The sequence below is a fragment of the Phalacrocorax aristotelis genome, chromosome 5 (genome assembly GCF_949628215.1).
Source record: "Phalacrocorax aristotelis chromosome 5, bGulAri2.1, whole genome shotgun sequence".
Taxonomy (NCBI): Eukaryota; Metazoa; Chordata; class Aves; order Suliformes; family Phalacrocoracidae; genus Phalacrocorax; species Phalacrocorax aristotelis.
Window position 1 is genome coordinate 67,886,111 of NC_134280.1, and position 19,955 is coordinate 67,906,065.

The following is a 19,955-nucleotide window of genomic DNA, read 5'->3' on the forward strand; positions in this document are numbered from 1 at the left end:
ATTACGAGATGGGATACTGGAATCCAGCAGGACTTCCAGATTTCCTTGTGTTTCACATTCATAAAACAAATATATATGTTGGTCTTGTGCCCACATTTGGTTCTGTCGCAGACCTCCATCCAAAATAAATTCATTTTAGGCGAAGGAAAAAGAGCATGCTCCCAAGTGCCTTTGATCCCTGGTTAAGCAAGCTGGTAAGCGAAGCTTCAGTTCAACACGATCTACTTGCCTGCTCTTCTGCTAATAATAAACTAAATGTGCATTTTAAAAATAGTCAAAATCCATACTGTTACAAAAAAAGCACTTAAGTTAAAAAGGAGTAAGAAGATATGAAATGTAGCTTGAACGCACCCTGACTTGGTTTCAAAGCCTCTAGGGTTTATATTCATGAAAGAAAAGTCTATATACCTAAATTCCCTTGTTTATATATTTATCCCCATGTGTTTTCTATCCCATGTGTCAAATCTCCAACCAAACCAGGAAAGGTGTTATTACAATTTAAAAAATACAGTCTCACAGAGATATCTGAGCCATAACCTGCTATCCTTTTGGTAACAAAGAAGAGCTGAGGGTGGAATTAGGACCATGACCTAAGCGGGAGCAGCACAGTGGGGAGCCATGTACCCCTCGATTGTGCTGGGCACCATTTTCTGGGCAGGGGGAGAGGAGGTGGCTCAGCCCCACCCGCTGTAGCTCAGCACAGCTTCATTGTAGCCAGGGGTGAGTACCACCAGCAAGCTGCCACTCGGTGACGTCCCTTCTGTGGGTGCTAGGGGACCGGGAAGGGCCTGGGTGCAGTGGGAGCTGGGTGGTGTGAGGAGCTTGCCCTCGTACAGCGGTGGCGGGGGACCTGGGGGCTGCCTGCCAGAGGTCGGGAAGCCTGCTGAGCCTGTTTCCTTCTGGCAGAACCCTCGCACGCTTCTGCCTTTGCATTTTTGAGGGTTAAGTGCTTGTCTTAGATTTTTAAAGAGAAGGCAGCCAGAGAATGGCACAGATAAATCTGAGTCAGTTTTGCCAAAGTGGGTTTCTGCTGCGCAGCAGGGGATCAGGCAGCAGGTTTGTAGAAGACCGGGGAATCCCTGCAGGGCACTGAAGAGGGGTTTAAGTCCATGGAGATGAATAAGCCTGGAATCCTGTTCAAAATCCTGTGCAAATACCGCAGCCATCCAGCTGGAGGTGTAAAAAGCGAGTGGCAGAGCTTTTTACACTTCACATTTTTTAAAAAAAGTAATGAAAAGGTAACCTGGGATATTCTGTGAGGGCCCAAATTTGTTGGTGTGTACAGCGACGCTCAGAGCATCCCACATGGACCACACCTGGGGCGGCGAAGGCAGCCGGGTGGGCACAGCCTCCCTGGGAAACGGGGCTCTGGCTGTTTTTCTGTGGCTGGAGGTGAATGTCAAGGTGGGGTGGTGGGAAAGCTGGGGGGCAGCTGGGCTGGGGGGGTCCAGCCTGTCCCTTGGGTGACGGGTGGTGTTATCACCTGCAGCCACGAACAGCGGCTTCGCTTTGGTGGTGGCCCAAGACGTGCTTTTCCTAATTTTTTTTTTTTCCTCCTTTTACTTCTGTTAAACCGAGAAAGTGCGGGGGAGCTTTTAGCATCCATTTAAAAAATAGGAAATGGAGGAGGGGGGGAAACGGTTAAATCGCCTTCACTTCAGCGACCGCGGGCGGGGGGGGGGGCTCAGCAGGCTGTGTGTCCCCCTCCCCATCTCCGTGGGCGCTCCACGGTGTGTCCCCCACCTCCACGGGTGCTCCGTGGTGTCCCCGTTCCCTCCGCGGTGTCTGTGTGTGTGTGTGTGTCCCCGTCCCCTCCGCGGGATGTCGTGTGTGTCCCGTCCCCTCCGCGGTGTGTCGTGTGTGTCCCGTCCCCCCCCCAGCGGGCCGCGGGCGCGCAGGGCGCGCTGACCTTTCCTGGGGGCGCTGCCCCCCCCGGCAGCTGCCGCCGTCGCTCGGGCGCCCAAGGTCAGGGCAGCCCCGCGGGGCCGGGGCCGCAGGTAGGCGCGGAGCTCCGCGCAGCGTGCGCTGGGGCGGCGGCCGCGGGGGGGAAGGGGGGGTGGTCACGGGGAGGGCCGGCTCCCCGAGGAGGAGGAGGAGGAGGAGGAGGAGGAGGAGGAGGAGGGGGGCGGGCCGGCGCCCCGCCGAGGGCCGCGCTCCGGCCGGGCCGCGCCGCCGCCCTTATTTAAAGCCCGGCCGGGGGGCGGCGGGGCGCTGCGCGGGGCCGCTCGCCGGGTGAGCGCGCCCTCCCCGGCAACAGACCGGGGGAGGGCAGAGGAGAGGGAGGAGAGGGAGGAGGAGGAGGGATCCTGGCAAGTTGAGTTTGGTACCAAGTGGCAGGCGGGCTGCGGGGCTCGGCTGGGAGATGGATAAGGATGAGATCCACCTGCGCAGGCTGCCGCCCGCGGCGCCCTGGGGACCGCGTAAGTCCTGCCGCGGCGGGGGAGGTGCGGGGCCGGTGCGGGGGGCTCCCGGGGTGCGCTTCTCCCCGCCGGGGGAGCGGGGGGCTGCGGGCGGCTGCGCCCCCCACCCGAGCGCCCCAGTGGGGCACTCACTGTTGGCGTTTCCTCCGCTGTTTTTTAAAAAATACAGGAATAATCTCTGCAAAGTACTATGAAATAGAATAGCTGTCTCCCATCTTCCCCCCCCCCCCCCCCCCCCCAAACCGTAAAATAGTGTAGAGTCCTCTTTACCCACATTACTATAGTAATTAAAAGCTTGTCTAACCCTGGGAAGCCAATCTAATTATGAAAAATTACCGGAGTACAAAGTATACGGGATAAATTCTTGAGTTGATGATTGCCGTTAATTCGCCCCATGCCGTGGAAAATGAGGAGGAAAAAAAAAAAGGTGTTACGGAATGAAACGGGTCTGTCTCAGAATGTCAGTAATGTTTTTACGGAACTGGCTAAATCATGTATCTCTGTATCATTAACTAATGTGTGCAGCAAAATAAATTACATATATTGGAAGGGGGAAAATACATTCCTTGGCTGAGAAGTTACAGAATGTTTAGAGCCAAAGAGCAGATCGTTTAAATGGTAGGGGGTGGGAATTTCCTTGGCTTCCCTCTAGAAATAAATCACAGCTCGGTGTCTGCGTGCATGCGTGTGCACCCACATAGGCATTTATATAAAGCCTTCACGCGCACGCATCGGAACACAAGCTTTTTACAAGCACTATTTACTGAATGCATTTTTCTACCAGTTTGGAGACAATAAAGCTAGAACTGAGATGCTAACCAGGAACGTGCTGGAACACGCTCGATTATCCCGCTGAATTGTATACAAATGAAGTAAATTTAGCATGGCACCATTTATAAATTCCATGCTTTACAATCAAAATTCCAAATCTAACTGTTTGCAGCTAAGAATAGGACGGGGAGCCCTTTTCTTTACTCCTCCTTTTTGGATTCCCACGAAAACCGTTATCCTAGAGTCTACTCATTAAATGGCCAAATATTTCACTGGAGTTCAGCCCATTTCTAAAAGAAATACGCTCATCAAGCCATAGGCTAGCCAGAGCACTCAGAATGAAAACTGTTTCTTTAATGCCTGACACAAAACAGCTGGGCTTTATCTCTAAATACTGGGGGACAGGGTTTCTGTATGCCACTGATTGTCCCATGTTAACTTATTTATTATAATAAGAAGGAGCTCGAACTTTCCAAAACTGAAATGGAAAGCAAGTAAAGCACGGGAAGCTGAAGGGCTATCGCAGTACGTTAACAGAGGTATCAGTAGGAGGACTGAATGATAAAATGGCACTAGAGAGCTCTAGCATTACTCGCGGGGCAGGTGGCAGTTTATCATGAAATAATCACGGCGGTAGGGTGAGAGTCCTGAGAAATCATTGGAGCGGCTCTTCATCTGTGAGAAACTTCACACAGTATTTTAGGGCGACATTCTCTGTTTAATTTACCGAATTGCCCATTAGCGGCATGGACGCTGTGTACGGGCTTCATTAGTGAGTTCAAGGAGCAGTTTTGTTCTCGGAAGTGCATGTTTGTGTTTCTATTGATAACCTATCAAAAAGAGCATGTTTGTAAAAGCTGTTTGTAAGATGAAACTGCTAATTACATAGTGGATCATGTATCGCGGTACAAATCCTACCCAGTTCTGTGGTAACTTTTGCATTATTGCTGGAGAGACGTGGGGACACCCATCCTTGATGTTTTTACATGGCCTTTATACTCAAAAACCCCTCCTGCAGACACCTAAGGAAATGGCTTGTTGCAAGGAGTTAGGGTTAGTGAGAGGATGATAGAAGAGAGGAGAACGAAGGGGAGCCTGTACTCCCCTGAGCTCTGGGTGAATCCTACCACTTACCTACATCCAAAGTACTCTTTTACTTTTCACTAGCAAGGAAAGAAGTGACCTCAGTACATTATTTTTGGCTCTTTTGGTGGCATGAGAGGACAGGTGTCCTCAGCTACATCTGTGCCCTGAGGACCCAGACATCGCAGCTGATGGCTGCCAGCTTGTTTTATGCAGATTCCTTTCTTGTGCTCTGGGGTAACAAGTGCATCTAATGAAGGCGGGGCGAGGGTCAGAATTGGGGTGGGCTCTGGGGAAAGGTACTGGCATGTTGGCTCCTGAAAGGATCGCGATGATATCCTGTCACTTCAGAGAAAGGCTTAGAGGCATTGGGACAAGTGCTCAGGACTACGCACAGGATTAGGAGTCAAGACTTTGCCCCTTAGATTTCAGCAATCAAAAACTCCCTGAGCAGACACCTGGCCCCTTTGAAAACCATGAGAGTTTTTTGTCACCTACATAAATGTTGTCTGACTATCACCCCAGGAAATAAAATATTTTCCCTGTTTTCTCTGGAAGGCATTGTTCAATCCAGAGCTGGGACTTCCAGCACGGCTCCGTAGGTTTCTCATATGTCTTCCCCTGCTTCCTGTGGTAGCGCTGCAGCTATTTCCATTAACAGTGAAAATGATGAAGCATATTAAGCTAATAATTAATCAGAGATGACAAGGGACTAATAACTATATTGATTTAATTAGGACTTCTTTTCCAGCTCTGTAACTTGCAGTCACGCACATCATTAACTTAATATTTTAATTTGTAGTAATAACTTATTAATTTCTGTGGATGAGCATGTACGCAGCCAAAGCCGCAGCTCTGGCTTTGTGCTGGACTGCTTGCGCCTCGGTCAGCCGAATAGCTGCAGGAAGCGTGCCCAGTCCTGTGCAAGGCTGACAGCAAGCAGGGCAGTTTGTCAGTCACTGAGAGCTTGTACGGAGCATTGAGGTGGTGGGAAATGGGGCATCGCCGAGTCAGATAGGGTGGATGCGCTGGGAAGGTACGTGTAGCTCTGTGGCTACGCGCTGCGGTTGTATGGGTATGACATGAAATATGGGGTAAAAGCAGCGTGCCAAAACAGAAGGCAGGAGAGTAACCCTGGGAATTAGCAGTATTTGTTGGCATCAGGAAGGGAAAAATGTCCCTTTTGACTTTAATTACACCCTTTGGATTCTGGCGATTTTGAGAAAAGGAAATGCTTGGGGATGTGTTGTGGTTGGAAAATAAGGCTTGCTTTAAATTAGGATCACTTTGGGGAAACGGAAGAAAGGAAGGGACTGCAACAGGCATGACAAACCTCAGGACTTTACTGTGTGAAAGGCTGACAAATGCTAAGTTTGCTCCTCTCTGCCCTGTTTTAGTGGGGATACACTGGGTCATGCTTGGCATCTTACGCAGCTGGGTCCTCCGCAAGACGCCCTCTGATACACTCCTGACCAGAGACTGCTCCAGGAGGCAAAGGGGGGAGAAGCTGTTCTCACTGAGAGCATAGTGCTAAATATATGGCTGTACCACACTGTACGGCAAGGTTTGTGACTTCTCGGGAAAGCGGTGCTGTTAGAGCTCAGTACCCTGCTCTGTATTATGAAGGTGCTTGTGAGTCTTTGCACTGTACCATTGAAAGGCTGAATCCTCTGCTATATCTTCATTTGCTGCAGAGGGCAGTCAGCACAGGGAGACCTGTGCGAGCCAAAAGCACTGAGCAGGCTTCAGAGGAGGGCTAGTCCGAAGTCCTTGGCATTGTCCTTCGGCAAGATGATGGGGAGAAGTACCTAAGTTACCAAACGTTCATCCTGTATGGAGTTGTTGGTCACCGTATAGGTAAACCATTGGACTGATGAGCTCCATGAACAGAAGCCACTGTTTCTTTTATTTCTTGCAAGCGTTTTCAGGCAATCTGAAAAAGTACTTCCGCGCACGTCCCCGTATGTTATTGTACAGGCCAAGTTAGCAATAGTGGCATGAAATAGTTCTGCTTACTTTCAGAGACTACAAAAGCAGTTTATCTTGGGACAAAGTGTGCTGGTATGGGAATCCTCACCTTCCTGACCTCACCCATGTTTGCTCCCAAACTTGAGGCTGTGGCAGGACTCGCAGTTCTGTCATAGGTACAAACCCCAAGCTGGGTTTTACAAATGACAAGTTTTCAGGAGTTGGCAGCCTCCGTGCCTCGCTGGGACCCTATCACAGCGTTACTTTCAGTGGTGCTAAGTCATCTTGTGCCAGCTGTTAGATCTAAGTAATGGAGTAATGTGAGTAACTGCACAGCTCTTTTCCAGTACTTTGAAGAGTAAAAAGTTAGTGGTGTGTCCATTGTCGCTGCGAGGTAATTTATGGTAAATAATGGCCTTTTAGAAGATACTGCGATGGCTGCCTCACTTGGGAGGCTCTGAATGCGCAGGAAGCAAAGCTCCTTGTGCTGGGCCACATTAGTCACCGCCGCTGCTTCAGAGGCTAGCCCACATGCCCTCGAGGGAAATGGATTTTTATTTATTTGGTTTAGCCTTTGATTTGTATCCCTCATCCCTCTATTTCTGAAAGTAGTACTACATCCTGGTGGGAGGGCCAGCCCTTCTCCCTGTCCTCTAACCTCCCTGTATCCTATAGCCTTTATTTGCAGACAGCTGACCCGTGTCCCCGCGTACATCCTTGCTTCTCGTTTGTTCTGTTTCTTTGTGCCGCACCGCGTGCTCTGCCGCCGCCGCTTGCTTTGTTGCTTCCAGTGTCCTGTCCCCGGAGCGTCGGTGCCGCTCCTCTGTGGCTGGCCCACATGCCAGTGTTTTCTCTGTTCTTCAGACTCCCACAGCTCACATCTTTGAACCTTCTACTGGCGGTCTGTCCTTCCAGCCATTACGGAAACTATTTCCAGATTTGAACTGATAAAAAGATAGTAACGCTAGATCCAGCGCCGTCCCTCTTCAGTGTCTTTGCCTGCCTACCTTATCTGCGTATCTGATTTATTCTTGGCAGCTCTGTATCTGTGCTAGGACCTGGATGTACATCCTTAGTCCTATGAGTGATGTATTAATAATATATAAAGCCACCAAAATGTCCTTTCAGACTGCAGCTCTGAAAAATAGAACGTTTTTTATTTTGTTTTTTAAAACTGACACAAACACCCATGATTTTTTGCACATGACTGCAAGTGCTCAGAGGGAGTTTTAAAGTCTGAAATCTGTTATGAAAAGGCTAAGTGGTTTGCAGGCATTAACCACTCTTTTTATATCTTATAAATTATTTAACTTACATCATGACATCAGTGATTACAAGTTATGTATTCCTGGCTCCCAGTCCTGCTGTCTTACCTCTCCCTCTATTTGTGTCCTGTGTGGGGAGCAACTTGATGAGTATGTACTAAAATGAGAAAAACCCCTTTGTTTTCTAAACACGCTGCAAATATTTGTCGCCTCTTGCACATCTTCATTGATGTCAGCTGATGTCCTGCTTGCAGAACAAACTTGGAATATGCAGTAGGGATCTGTATGTTGGTAAGTGAGGTTCACAAAGAAAAAAATTTGTCCAGGGAGAGAGAAACACATTTCACAGCACTCTGTTAGTAAAAAAAGGGAAAGGTTGGCAACTAAATTACATTTCCAGTGTGGATTCAGGATGCATTTTTAAAAAGTGAATAGGAAAAGTGAGCAGATACTGACTTCAGTGACATCATAGAGGTAGAAGTAACGAACGCAGAGTCCTCTGAATACATTTTAAAACTCTTCTTTTTAACATGATATTCTGGGATTTTTATGGTTGTCCTGAAGAGGAGGAGCAAGAGCCAAGGTGGAAGTTTCAGGGCTAAGCATCACTCAAAGTTTTAGTTTTTTACTGCTTTCAAGTAAGGAAAGTGGCAGAAATGTGTCCAGCACAGCATTAACAGTCAAAGAAAAACCTATTCTGTATTTATGTCTGATCATTTGTACTATAGCATCTTGGCTGACGATGTACCGCAAGATATGTCAATGAACGTGCTTTGCAATTCTTCCCGGATTTTGGCAGGCAAAGATTCAAAATATGGTGTGACTTTATGCTTGTGGTATGATTGCCCAGAAGAAATCTACTGCAGACTGCAAAAGATGGAAGCTTTTATGCAAATATCATTACATTCATCACAGTGTGTTGCGGTGCTATTGTCCTGGAAAGGTTTTCTACTGATGGATGCATGCTATTTTGGCAGCCCAGCAAGAGGAGGAAAAAGAAGGGACGTGTGGGCGTACTGCACTTGCTGCTATGTTCTTGGGGGTTGAACATCCAGCTCTGTATTAAATCACCTATTTGGTTTTGGCTAGCGTTGGCATGGTCTGTTTGTATGGAGAAGCTGATCTAGAGCTCGAGGCCTTTTCCCTTGTGTTTAACCTGGTATGGACACTGTTGATGGAAGGCGTGTTTATAGCAGTTTGGGTTGTACCACAGCATCCCAGGTTGGAAGGGACCTCAGGGATCATCTAGTCCAACCTTTCTAGGAAGAGCCGGCTGGTGCCACGATGTATCTGAAGGGAGAGATCATCTGTAGGGCTACTGAAAGGATAAGACGAAGCAGACCATGTCAAAGCAGCTGTAGGATATGTGGTGAAAGCACCCTTTCCCAAGGCTCACTAGTGGAAACTACTACATTATTGTCTATCCCATGTTCCTGGCACAGAGTCTGAGACTGGTCTAAAGGAGGCAAATGGTTCTCTGTGTGTAGCCTGAATGTTGGTATGTGGTCAGCAAACCTCGTCCAGATGCTTGTATCTTGCTACATACTTTTGAATGTTCTTTTTCTGATGAATGGCAAGAACAGTATTCTAAAAATAAATTAATGGTTTTCCATTTTTACTTCCTGTGACTTAATATACTTTATTTATCTATATAGCTACTAGTCATCGTCATTCTTCAGCTCACAAGAGTATAAACAGAAATGAGCCTGAGTCACAAACTAAGGATGTGGAGCCAGGCTTTTTCCAGGTTTTTAGCCAGGTGTAGGAGTTGCAGCCTGGGGCTCGTGGAGGGAAAGGTCTGGCTCTGGGGTTGGGCCGCAGGGGTCTCACGTGTGAAACAGGCAGCATGGAGGTGAAAGGCTGCCTGCTGCCGCTTTCGGTGTCTTCTTCTAAGCTGGTAAGACCTTGCAGCTCTGCAGAGTTAAAAAATAAATAAAGAGTGGATTTTTAAGGTTAGTTTATCACTAAAATAATAAAACCCGAGTGAGACTCCAGTTAATTATTCCTCTTGCAGTACCCCTAAGGTTGATGAGACCAACATCCAAAGCAACATTTACCTTCATTTAATCAGGTCAAACAACATACTTCAGCAAATTTAGTCTCCTAGGGCACATAGTCAATTCATCATGCTGGTGATCAAGTGCCCCAAACCAATCATAAACTGGAATCAAATAGATCTGAAAATAAATTAATGTTATTGGGATTTCTAGGAAATGGTCTCCTTTCCGTGGTGATTGCCTACTAAAATTTAAGGCTCCCTGTACAACGGTACCAGAACCTGCTATAATTTTGTTTACTCATCAGAAATGTGATCTGACCTAAAACATGCTGAGCATCATTTTAATTCCCAGAACATATCTTGGGAGTACCTCTCTGTTGCTAAGCAGCACATCTGTATGTTATAATGTATGTTAAATAGGAAAGACACCTGATCAGGCATACTGCTCAGTACGAATTCGTGCTGTCTGGAGCTCTGTGTGTACACGTACCTGTGTATTCAGGTATGGCTAATAGGACTGACTTTGTGTCCTGCGGGAGAAGCGGGCTTGCTAACAGAATCACGCAGAGTGAGTGTGTCAACATATTCCGTTTTTTTCATCAGCATCACTGATTGTACAGAGGGCGTGAATTGAATAATCCTTAACTTTCATTTCAAATAATTAAATGCATTCAGTTCAGCTCTACTAAAAGTCTGTGTACTATATTGGTATATATCGTATGACCTTGTACATAGTGGAAGAAAACGTAAGATTTTCCACGCACAATCCATGTATCTTTTCTGATCTTGCCAATACATACATTTTTCATATTTCCCTGTGCACCATGTCTGGTTTGCTTCTTATGGGTAGCTTTGCTTCCTTCCCTTCTTCCTCTTCTCATTAGTAACCATGCTTGTTTACCTTCATCCTCAGCTATTCTTACTGTTGGATTGCCTGCTGAAAGCGACTGCTTCTCTGAGAACTGCTGTGTAGGGTATTGCAGAAGTTTTCTGTGCCTCGCTTCTAAATGTCGAGCTCATTAAAAGGAATTAAAGCTTCAAGAACAATAACTTTCCCCCCTGGATCCATGTTTGCAGTTCCTTTGAGTTAAATCAGAGTCTTCTGTTAAGTAGGCAGGGACAGTATTTAGTCCAGAATATGTTGTCACAGGTTTCTGGGGATACGGGTATCAGCACTGTACTAGTAGGGTCATGTCTGCAGGCTCCACCAATTTGTCCCTGAACAGTCTTCCAGGGTTTAGTGTTGACATCGACAGGGACATAGATTTGAAATGTTATTTCATCTTCCCGATTGCTGACAATAATCCATTTGGCAGATAGCTGAGACCGGCTAAAAGGCATGAGAGAACAACCTAAGGGACATTGGGAGGACGTACTTCAGCTAACGGAGACAACTATTTCTATGCTACAGATTTGTATTTCAAATTCAGTCACCTTGTAGAAATATTTTACTCCACGTGTCCTGGGACGTAAGATGATGGGCTCTCAGAATAGGAACAGATCCTGTTTCTGCACAACTGTATGCAGGAGACCCTCCTTTAGCTCACGTGGCGGAAGCCGTGTTGAGAGGCAAAGGCTGAACACAGAAATCGTGTCCTAGTCCTTCTGCACATGCTTTAGAAGTGCAAAGTATTTCTTTACCCACTGATATTAAAGGACTTCATAAACTTCAGTGAGCCATCGGGAGAGCCCATCAACTCCTTTTGCGTTGCGTTCATGTGCTGTTGCAGAACTTTTGTTATACGGCAAGAACGATATGTTGAATTTATGGGTTTGACAGGTAACAGAAAACAAGAATTGTCTTTTCAGTTCACTTGAAATGGATTTAGCTGAGAGAAGATAATACTTGTCCAGGATACGACCACATGCATTGTGTAGGTGCGAGTGGAAAAAGCAGAACGGCGTGTATCTGCCCCAAATTAAAGAGGGTAAAATTGTTGTAGGTGCTCCGTAGTTAAGAACTGGAGTTTAGGCTGTCAGGCTGTGCTTATCCACTCTGCTGTGTACCTTTGCAGGGGACTGCTGCATGTCATCACACTGGAAAATCTGGCCTAAATGGAACAGCTTATTTTTTAAAAATTGCAGCTGATCATTTTCATTTGAGAATGAAGCTGGTTATAAGTGGGCTATAAGTAGCCTACTTACAGGCAACAGGCTGTAAGTAATGTCAGGCCATCGGCTGCAAGCGAAGTTGAGCTCGCCAGTACCATTCGTACACTGCTGTAATGACTTGCCTTGGGTGCGTTGCAATAAAGTGTTTTTAACCATTTAAGTCCATCTGACAAAATAAGTGAGTAGTGGGATAATAAAAAAATAAGGCTACCAGTGGAAGAGCAGAAACAGGTTTTGGTTTAGATTTTGGAGATTCTGTTACATACCAGAGGCATATAAAACAAATCTCAGCCTTTTAAAGCTAACAGTTTCTAAATGGCAGATGAATTAATTTTTAAACTTTCTCCTTGTAGTATTTTGCTAACAAGCTTTCAGTTAAAAGAGCCAGATTCTTGTTTCCAAAACAAGATCTTTGTTGTCTTGATAATATAAATTAATGAAAGCTTTACCTTTTCTCTTTCTCTTCAATATATTTTCTCAAAATAGCTCATCGGGGCTGTATCCTGCAATTCGCTGTGCCCTCTGGCCCTCGTCCAGTAAAGCACTTAAGCATACAAATAGCCCTACTTTTGGTGGGAAGTGGGCGACTGGGCACGAGACCCTCCTGTGCATCCCGACAGCTTCCGCGCCTCTGTCTTTTCAAGGGAAACCTGCAGCACGCTTCCCACCCTCCATGGTGTTTCCCCCACCAACCGTGAACAGTAGTTCACAATCGAGTCCTGGTCCTTTATTTGTGCGTCTATTTAGGAGGTTTTAATACCTGTTTAGATGAAGTGGAGGATCTTTGAGCTTCAGGTAGCTTCTCATGAGCTCCGCTCTGGAATTCAGCGGAGATTTTGCCATCCATCTTCATTCTGGAAGCGAAGCACATGGTAGTTGAGGAGTTCAGCATCTCACCAGTCACGGCACTAAATCTTTAAAGTAAAATCCAGTCAAAGCAGTTCTGGGAGTCTGCGATTGATTTCAGTCCAGCAATTACTCTGTATTGACTGACTGGAGCACGTTGTCTGTCAGTAGCAGGAGCTGCCTGTGGAGACTCGATTGCGGGAAGCTTTCATGTTTTGCAGGTGGCAAATAAAACTGGGGACCCTAGCAAACATATTTCAACCTCCACGTGAACAACCTAACGTTTTTTGGTTTTGTTGTTGTTTTTTTTTTTAAAAAAAGCATTTAAATCTCATGCGCTGCGTGAAGGGTGTATATGGGCTGTCGTTTAATAATGTAAGTAGGAAAATAATGATTTCTCAAAACCAGGTTATTGCAGGGGATTGTCCCCCCTCTGCAGTTTGGTATTGCTGTCAGACCACAACAGGGAACTAATTCCAGCTTTTACCCTTTCCCAAGTTTGGTACCATCGCTCTTCCTGTTTCTCTGCACCATGTCTGTTTTGCAGCCGCTTTCTTTTTCACTCTTTTTTTTTTTTTTAAATTTATTTTTAAGACTCAAAAGAAGGAGAAAAGAGGATATTACAGAAGCAGGGACCAAACTGGGTAGGGAAAGTGTTTCAGCTATCCACAGGCAGGAAATTTGAGCTCCTCTGGAACCTGAATGAGTCCTGGAGCCGTCTTGTTATTTTTATATATTTATTTCCCCATTTGGCTGTTCTGCCTGCTTTTCCCACGTTATCATCAAAGTGGCCCCAGAAGGGACAGTTGTGAAACAGAAACTATCTGTGAGTAGAGGAACAAAAAACAGAGCTTTTGTTAAGCTACAGATGCCTTGATTTTAGCAAAAACAAACAACTTTAATTGCCAGAAGTATTTGCAAATGTTGCTGCTTTTTTCTAAATGTGTTTTGATATTGGGGGGAAATGGGGAAAGGCAAGAAGAGATGTCAGCTGAAATCTCACTGAAACACGAGTTGAGCCAGTACACTGATGGTGGTTTCTCCTTTTTCCTACTCTCTGCCCTGGCCTGAATGCAGATAGGTTTGCAGCAGTGAAGCTAAACAAAAAAATAGTTTCTTCCCCTGGTTCACATGAACTGCTTTGAACTGGAACAGATGTGGATGTACAGAACTATCTGCTTACAGCAACCGTTCCATTTATAACCATGGGGTTTCTATTCAGGTCTCTTTATCATTTTAACTTATTTTCTGTTTCCACATCCTTTCCACAATAAAATATTCTTAACTAAGTGGGTTTTCAGCTTGCATCCAAAACCTTTGCAAGTACTATTCATTGCATGAACTTACAATGCCAGCATTGTTGTTTGGTGAATTTTTGCTAATAATGATGAAGGCAAGGTCGAGTTTGGGTTTGCGGTATTTGTAAGATGGGGTTCAGAATTTCATTTTATTACCAAATTAGGGCAGAATCCGGAGTCTGATGTAATGGTGATAAAATCTCACAAAAGGTGTTTGTAATATCTAACTTCTGAATGGCATTTCTATTAATATTCTGCTTTGTTGAGCTCTATTTAACTTTGGTGTACATAATAAGTTTGTGTGTAACCCAGACCAGAATTGTTCCAGTGAGTACAGATAAGAGGTCGAAATTCAACCACAGAAATCCGGGCAATGGTGTTGTTTTTGCTTTGTGATTTTCATGAACTCCTACTTGGGAGTAAGTTCATTCACTGTTTGATTTAATCAAGTGCTCAATAATTAATTCCGCAAATGCTTTGCTAAGTGAGAAGGTGAACCCTGCAGTTCCCATTGACCGAGACACGGGTGTGTCTTGAGGTGAAGGGAAAATGCGCGTAGTCACGGATGAAATCTATAGTAGTGTTCGGTTAAAACTAATCAGTTACGCCTCTCCAGTTCTGCGCTCACTTGGGTGGACCATGTGGCCTTTATTACAAAAATAGGAATTCATTTTTTTAGAGTTACTTCAGTTTGTTCTCTAATTTCCTATGGATACAGTCAGTTGTTTGTATATTGGAGACCATATGTGTCAAGTTCTTTGTTTTAGTTCATTGCTTTCGGCCTTGACGCAGGAAACAAAAATTCCATCGAAGTTGTGGAGACAGATAGGATTTTAATCTAAACCATATTAGAAGTTGAGACCCTCCGTGACCTTGGGGGTCTCTTAGGGTTCAGCCATGAACTACCTCCTGCGCTACCTTAGGGAAGGCCAGAGATTTTAATTTGTAATCTGAAGGCACTTTTCTCTTCCGGTTGACTCAATACCAGCTCTAAAACTGGATGATACAGTCCTGTGAAGCAATGGTGTGTTGGTGTTGGGATACTCTGAGGAACAGGCTAGGAAGGCAGGGTGTCCTCTGGCTATGGATTCATCACAGCATTGCGTAAGCAACGCTTTGCTGTTGTCCCGTTACCTTCACATCACTCCAGCTGCATTGAGTTAAACGAAGATACCAGTAGATATTTGCAGTATGGAAAAGAGAGTTTAAAAAATCCCCTGGCAACAAATAGATGAAGAAACAAAAGGAAATGTTGTGCTTAATTTGCTGTTACCAAGGTTAAACACATAAGATCTTTCTCTCCATCTGTCAAGCTGGTGTGATGCAGACAGGTTTCTGACACACAACTTGCACTTGCTTCCACTCACTTAAACTTCTGTGTGACGCGTTTCTCTTGCTCTTTTCTCCTTCCTATTATCTGTACGCTTTCTATTTCAACACTGCTATTGAATTGCAAATAAAGCAGTTCAATAATTGCTTTATTTGCTTGGTTTAATTTTCATTTAAAGTTTCTTCTAAGAAAAAAATACAGTTATTCAACTGCAAATATTTTATAATATCTCTGAATGATTTTGGTTATACAGTGTGTTGCCACCACATAGAAAACCCTTTCTGCATTAGCCCCATGACAGAACTTTTCTCCTGAACTCTCCTAGTGTCCCTGCGCTACCCTTCTACAGCTTTATTAAGAATTAAAACTTCATGGGAATGTGCCCAGTCCACAGCCACATCAAAGCTGTGGTTGAAGTCCAGTTTTCAAACAACCCCCAAAGCTGGCCAAGCCTGGTGGTTCAGTTTTGATTTGATATGTTATGTAGAGGCCCTACTTGCAACATTCAGCGAAGGCTGGAGAGCAGACACCGAGTTCCCAAAAGCTAATTGCTGTCTGGACTGAGGCAACATCTCGATTATCCATTCCTGTAACTTGTCCACATGAGTTGTTTTATCCTCTCTTTCACCAAAGCACCACGTAATTTGTCTGGTTTTAATATTGACCAGTAGTAATTTCTTAATGTGAAGAATGTGCAGTGAAGGAAAATCCGTTTACAGTCCTTTGATAGATCAGTTCCATTTCTCTTCATATTTGCCAGGTTTATTGATTTTATTTTTAAGGAAAAATAATTATGTGGAGTCTGGTTTTAGTCGAGTTTGTCTGTTCCTCACATAGAACAGGAAAAGACCTGTCGCATCGGCAGAGTAAAATTAGGTGGGGGAAAAGTGTTCTTTCCCTTCAACAAATAAGTCGAGTGCTTCCACTGCACAAGAATATACAGCAATGTGACACGTGTGGGCACTAAGGATGAGCAGACACATCCACAGAGGGAAATCTCTGACAAGTTTTAGGGATGTCACTCGGACATGGGATGTATCTTAGTAGACAGTCTGTCACTTTTATTCCCTAATAATTTTTGACATGAGACAGATAATACTGTGGAGTTTATTTTAAGGTAGATTGTTTAATTTTGTGTCTGTTCTTTTTCTGTTTGTTTGGTTTGTGGTTTTTTTTCTGGACACTTTCCCTTTTTCATACCAAAAAACCAGTGCCTTGGCTATTTGTTAAGTTCAGGGATTTGGGGTAAGTAGCTGGTTATATTTGGGAAGGATGCAATGGATGCAGAGAGCAGCTGGCTGCTGTTGGAGTGACAGTTCATTGGCTGTGGAAGGCGTGTCCCCACTCCCATCCCTCCACCACACGATGCATCCCCCGGAGCAGGGTGGGAGCTCGGGGGTTACTGGGTACCCATATGCAGGAAAGAGATGATACTCCCAAGCTGTCCCCAAGGTTCATGTGGAAGAATACAGTCTTTTTCCTTTTTTTCTTTTCTTTTTCTTTCTGGATGCGTGTTGTTCTTTGGTCAGGTGAGCACCTGAGGGTGCACGCAGAGAGAGCGGTGCTGGTGGAGTCAGTCGCAGCCCTCGGGTCCCTGTAAGCCCTAAGCCTTCCCTGGCATGACTGAGCAGACTCCCAAGCCATGTGGCTGTTCAACTGTGGATTGGATATCTAAAAACATAGATTATCTGAACAGTACTTGTGACCAAAAGGAGATTTAAACATTGGGGTCTCCAGAAAAGAAACAGTTGGTTAGTTAACCAATGCCTGAGCATGCTTGGTGCAGGCAGCTGGTGCTTTGCTGTCTCTCTGCATCCGGCTACGCTCCCACAGCACTGAATACATCCCAAGGCTGAGCACCCTGAGAGGTGCTGAGTGCCCTCATCTCCCATTGCTTCCCACGGTCAGAGGGCGTTGGGGAGGAGCGGTGAGTCAGAGGCAGAGCCAGGCAGCTGTGCGGCAGCAGCGACTCGCCGCCTTCTGGGCCTGGCTTGTTTGGGATGGAGGACTCAGAACCAGAAGAAACACAAGAGTCCTCTTGGGACCAATGTGGGAGCATAAGGGCCATCCAGAGAGGCTGCACCTGGGATTTTTTTTTTTTAAAAGCCTCTGAAAGTGGATAAATTTAGGTGATGCTCTGTCTTTTCTAGCTTCCCATCGTACACAGACTGATTTGTTGTAAATCCGTGGCATGATCGATAGATGAGACATTGGAATATTTACTCACCAAGTTTGAATAGCACAGAAATTTGCCGTGGGAAACCGTCACGTTCCCATAGGCTGAAGCTCCCCCAAGTCACAGTGTGCCTCCAGGTGTATCCCGCAACCTCCTCCAAGAAGGGGGCAAGAAGTCTTAGCCCAAACAGAGAGAGGATAATTTGCCCCTGAAGAATTTTCTTTCAGGTTCAAAACATCTGAGTTCCAGGTTGGGTGGTTAAGTGTTGTTTGAAAGGCTGTTTTTGTAAAACGCCCTTCTTGAATCCAGTAAGCTCTTTGCATCAGGTGGTATATAAGACACCACCAGCGAAAGTTTGCCAAAGTTTGCGTGAACAAGTGTTTTACTTTGTGTTTTCTGTATTTTAGTGATGGTTTCCAGCAGCGGGAATGTGCAGCATAAGATCAAGGAACTCTCTGTTAAAAAAAGAGGAGAAGATCCATCTTGCCTCACTGAATTTGTACAGTAAAATTGTTAACTTGGACCATGAGGATTATACCTGCAGCATTTGTGAGCCCTCACACCAATAAAGCGTTTTGCTTTCCATTGTCTGTGGTTTTAGAAGCAGGGATCTTGCAGCAACACCATCTTTAGCTCATCAGGAGATTTTGCTCCATTCTCACCGTTCTCTTGCTTAAACGCTCAATCAATCATTGATGAGCCTTCTAGAAGCAGCCTTCACTTTCCTTGGACTTGGTAGCATTATTTCATTCCACCCTAATTTATGCAATAATCTTACAGCTTAAAATGATGATCCTGTCATTCCTTACTCGGTGCATGTAAAACTTAAATCCAATCAAAAAGTCTAGATAAAAGTAAACAGATGGGTGTGCATGGGGTTGTCTAAATCCTGCTGCTATACTAAACCTTTCTGAGAGCACTGACGAGAAGCTTATCCTTTAAACTTTCTTTATAATACTTTATGAAGGAATAACGTGTAGACTGTTGGCTCTTATTTTTTTGGCTGGGGGGCAACCATCAAGTAAAAATCTGTCTGGAGGAAGTGAAATTGATAGTCACCAAAGTATGTGTTACAGTGTGGAAACATCTGTGAGAGGCTGTCACTGAGAACAGGCCAAAAAGGGAGCCTGAAATCAAAATTAGAAGGGGGGTGGAATGTTATTAAAGCTACAGTTATAAACATAGGAGGCACTGTGATATTATTTCTTTTCTTTAAAACTGTTGTGTGAGCAGGAATTGGTGCCTGGGAGCTTGGAGCATGGGATGCAGTAACCCTGTGTTAGGGAAGAGGGGAAGATGCATGCTGTCTTGCCAGATTTATGCATCTAAATAATGAATTTGGACAGTAAGATTTATGAACTGTAGGATTTCTAAGCCCTAATATTAGTGTTTTCCCACTCGCTGTAACTCAAGTAGGCTGGTAATTGTTTGAAGGGGAATATGGGCTGCCCCTTCACTGGATAATGTTTGACTCCTAACTGGTTCTGAAATGTGAAACCCCTGGTCTGCTCCCAGTGTCGTGCAGCGTGCAGACATGGTCCATCATCCAGCATGTAGATGCAAATGTTTTGGAAAGGGCTTTGGAAAAGTATTTCCACCCCTGTTTTCCTTGGTACCAGCAGCTATTGCACCCTGAAAATAAAATGAGAGTCAACTCATTTGCCCCTTAAGGAAAGGGTGTGTTAAACTAATGTTGGTAGTGGTTTGTGTTCAAATTTCATATGCTGCTTGTCTGGGTGGCTTCAGAAACATGGCATTGGAAGACAGGCACCAAAGCTTCGCCGAGGTCAAGGGATGGGCTCCAGCAGTAAGTCGCGGAGGCCCAAGGAAGGACCCACCTTGCAGGTGACCACCACGGTCTGTGTCCTGTCACCTGGGGAGAGAAGGTGCCCATGTTGGTGGCCGTGCTGACAGCTCAGCGTGCAGGCAGGAGCGGCGGCGGGCTTGCAACCCTTACTCCGTGTAATTAAACACTTCGGCAGTGCCAGCGGGCAGCAGCTGTTTTGAAAATAACATGATGGAAACGCGTAGGGACACTTTGGTGGCAGTAAGCCCATGCATGCTTGCAACTGAGGCCGCCCTGTCTCCCCTTTGATGCCCCACTCCATGCCCTTGTTTCAGATGTCCTTAAGGTTGGCTGCGTTAATGACAGCCACTGGTTGATTTGCTTGACTTTGAAAAGCTGTGGTTCACGGAGCCAGAGATGTAACTTAGGGCACACGAGCCATCCCATTCGAAAGGCTGGGTCTGCTCATGTGTTACGCTTGTCCCTGGAGCTGTTGCACGCTCGCTTGGTCCCCCTTCAGCAATTTAATTAAAACCACTCCTGGCGACGGGTGAGCAAGACAGGCTCTTCTCCATGCTCTGAAGTGCTTCGATTTAATGGCAAGTTTCATAAACAGTCCAATAGATGCTGGCACATATTGTTCATGAAGGGTAATCCTGACGGCACATGCTGTTTTGTAGTTTATATATAGGGTGTTTTAAAAATGTATCTTTACTTTTTTTTTTGTGGAGCTCATGGGCGTGTTCCAGTTGTGCTCCCTGTGCCCCCAGCTCGGGTTTTCATAGGAATTCTGAATTTAAGAATATAGGAAATGTAGATGGGTAACGTGAGGGGAAATTATTTTGTGTCGTTAATACCGTTTTCAGAATTTTCATGGTATATTGAAAATTATCATATGGGG

General features: G+C 45.4%; 1 protein-coding gene across 5 annotated transcripts in view; it reads left to right on the forward strand.

Moving 5' to 3' along the window:
• Nucleotides 1–2,213: 2,213 nt before the first annotated feature.
• ANO1 (anoctamin 1) overlaps nucleotides 2,214–19,955 on the forward strand; it is an 83,433-nt gene continuing 65,691 nt past the window's right edge. For 4 of the 5 annotated variants that reach the window (XM_075094992.1, XM_075094993.1, XM_075094994.1 and 1 more), the window contains exon 1: nucleotides 2,295–2,420. In XM_075094992.1, the coding sequence (XP_074951093.1) occupies nucleotides 2,363–2,420 (58 nt within the window). In that variant the 5' untranslated portion in view covers nucleotides 2,295–2,362. Of the gene's footprint in view, nucleotides 2,233–2,294; nucleotides 2,421–19,955 lie in introns of those variants that run through there. The other variant, XM_075094996.1, reaches the window with a different exon arrangement.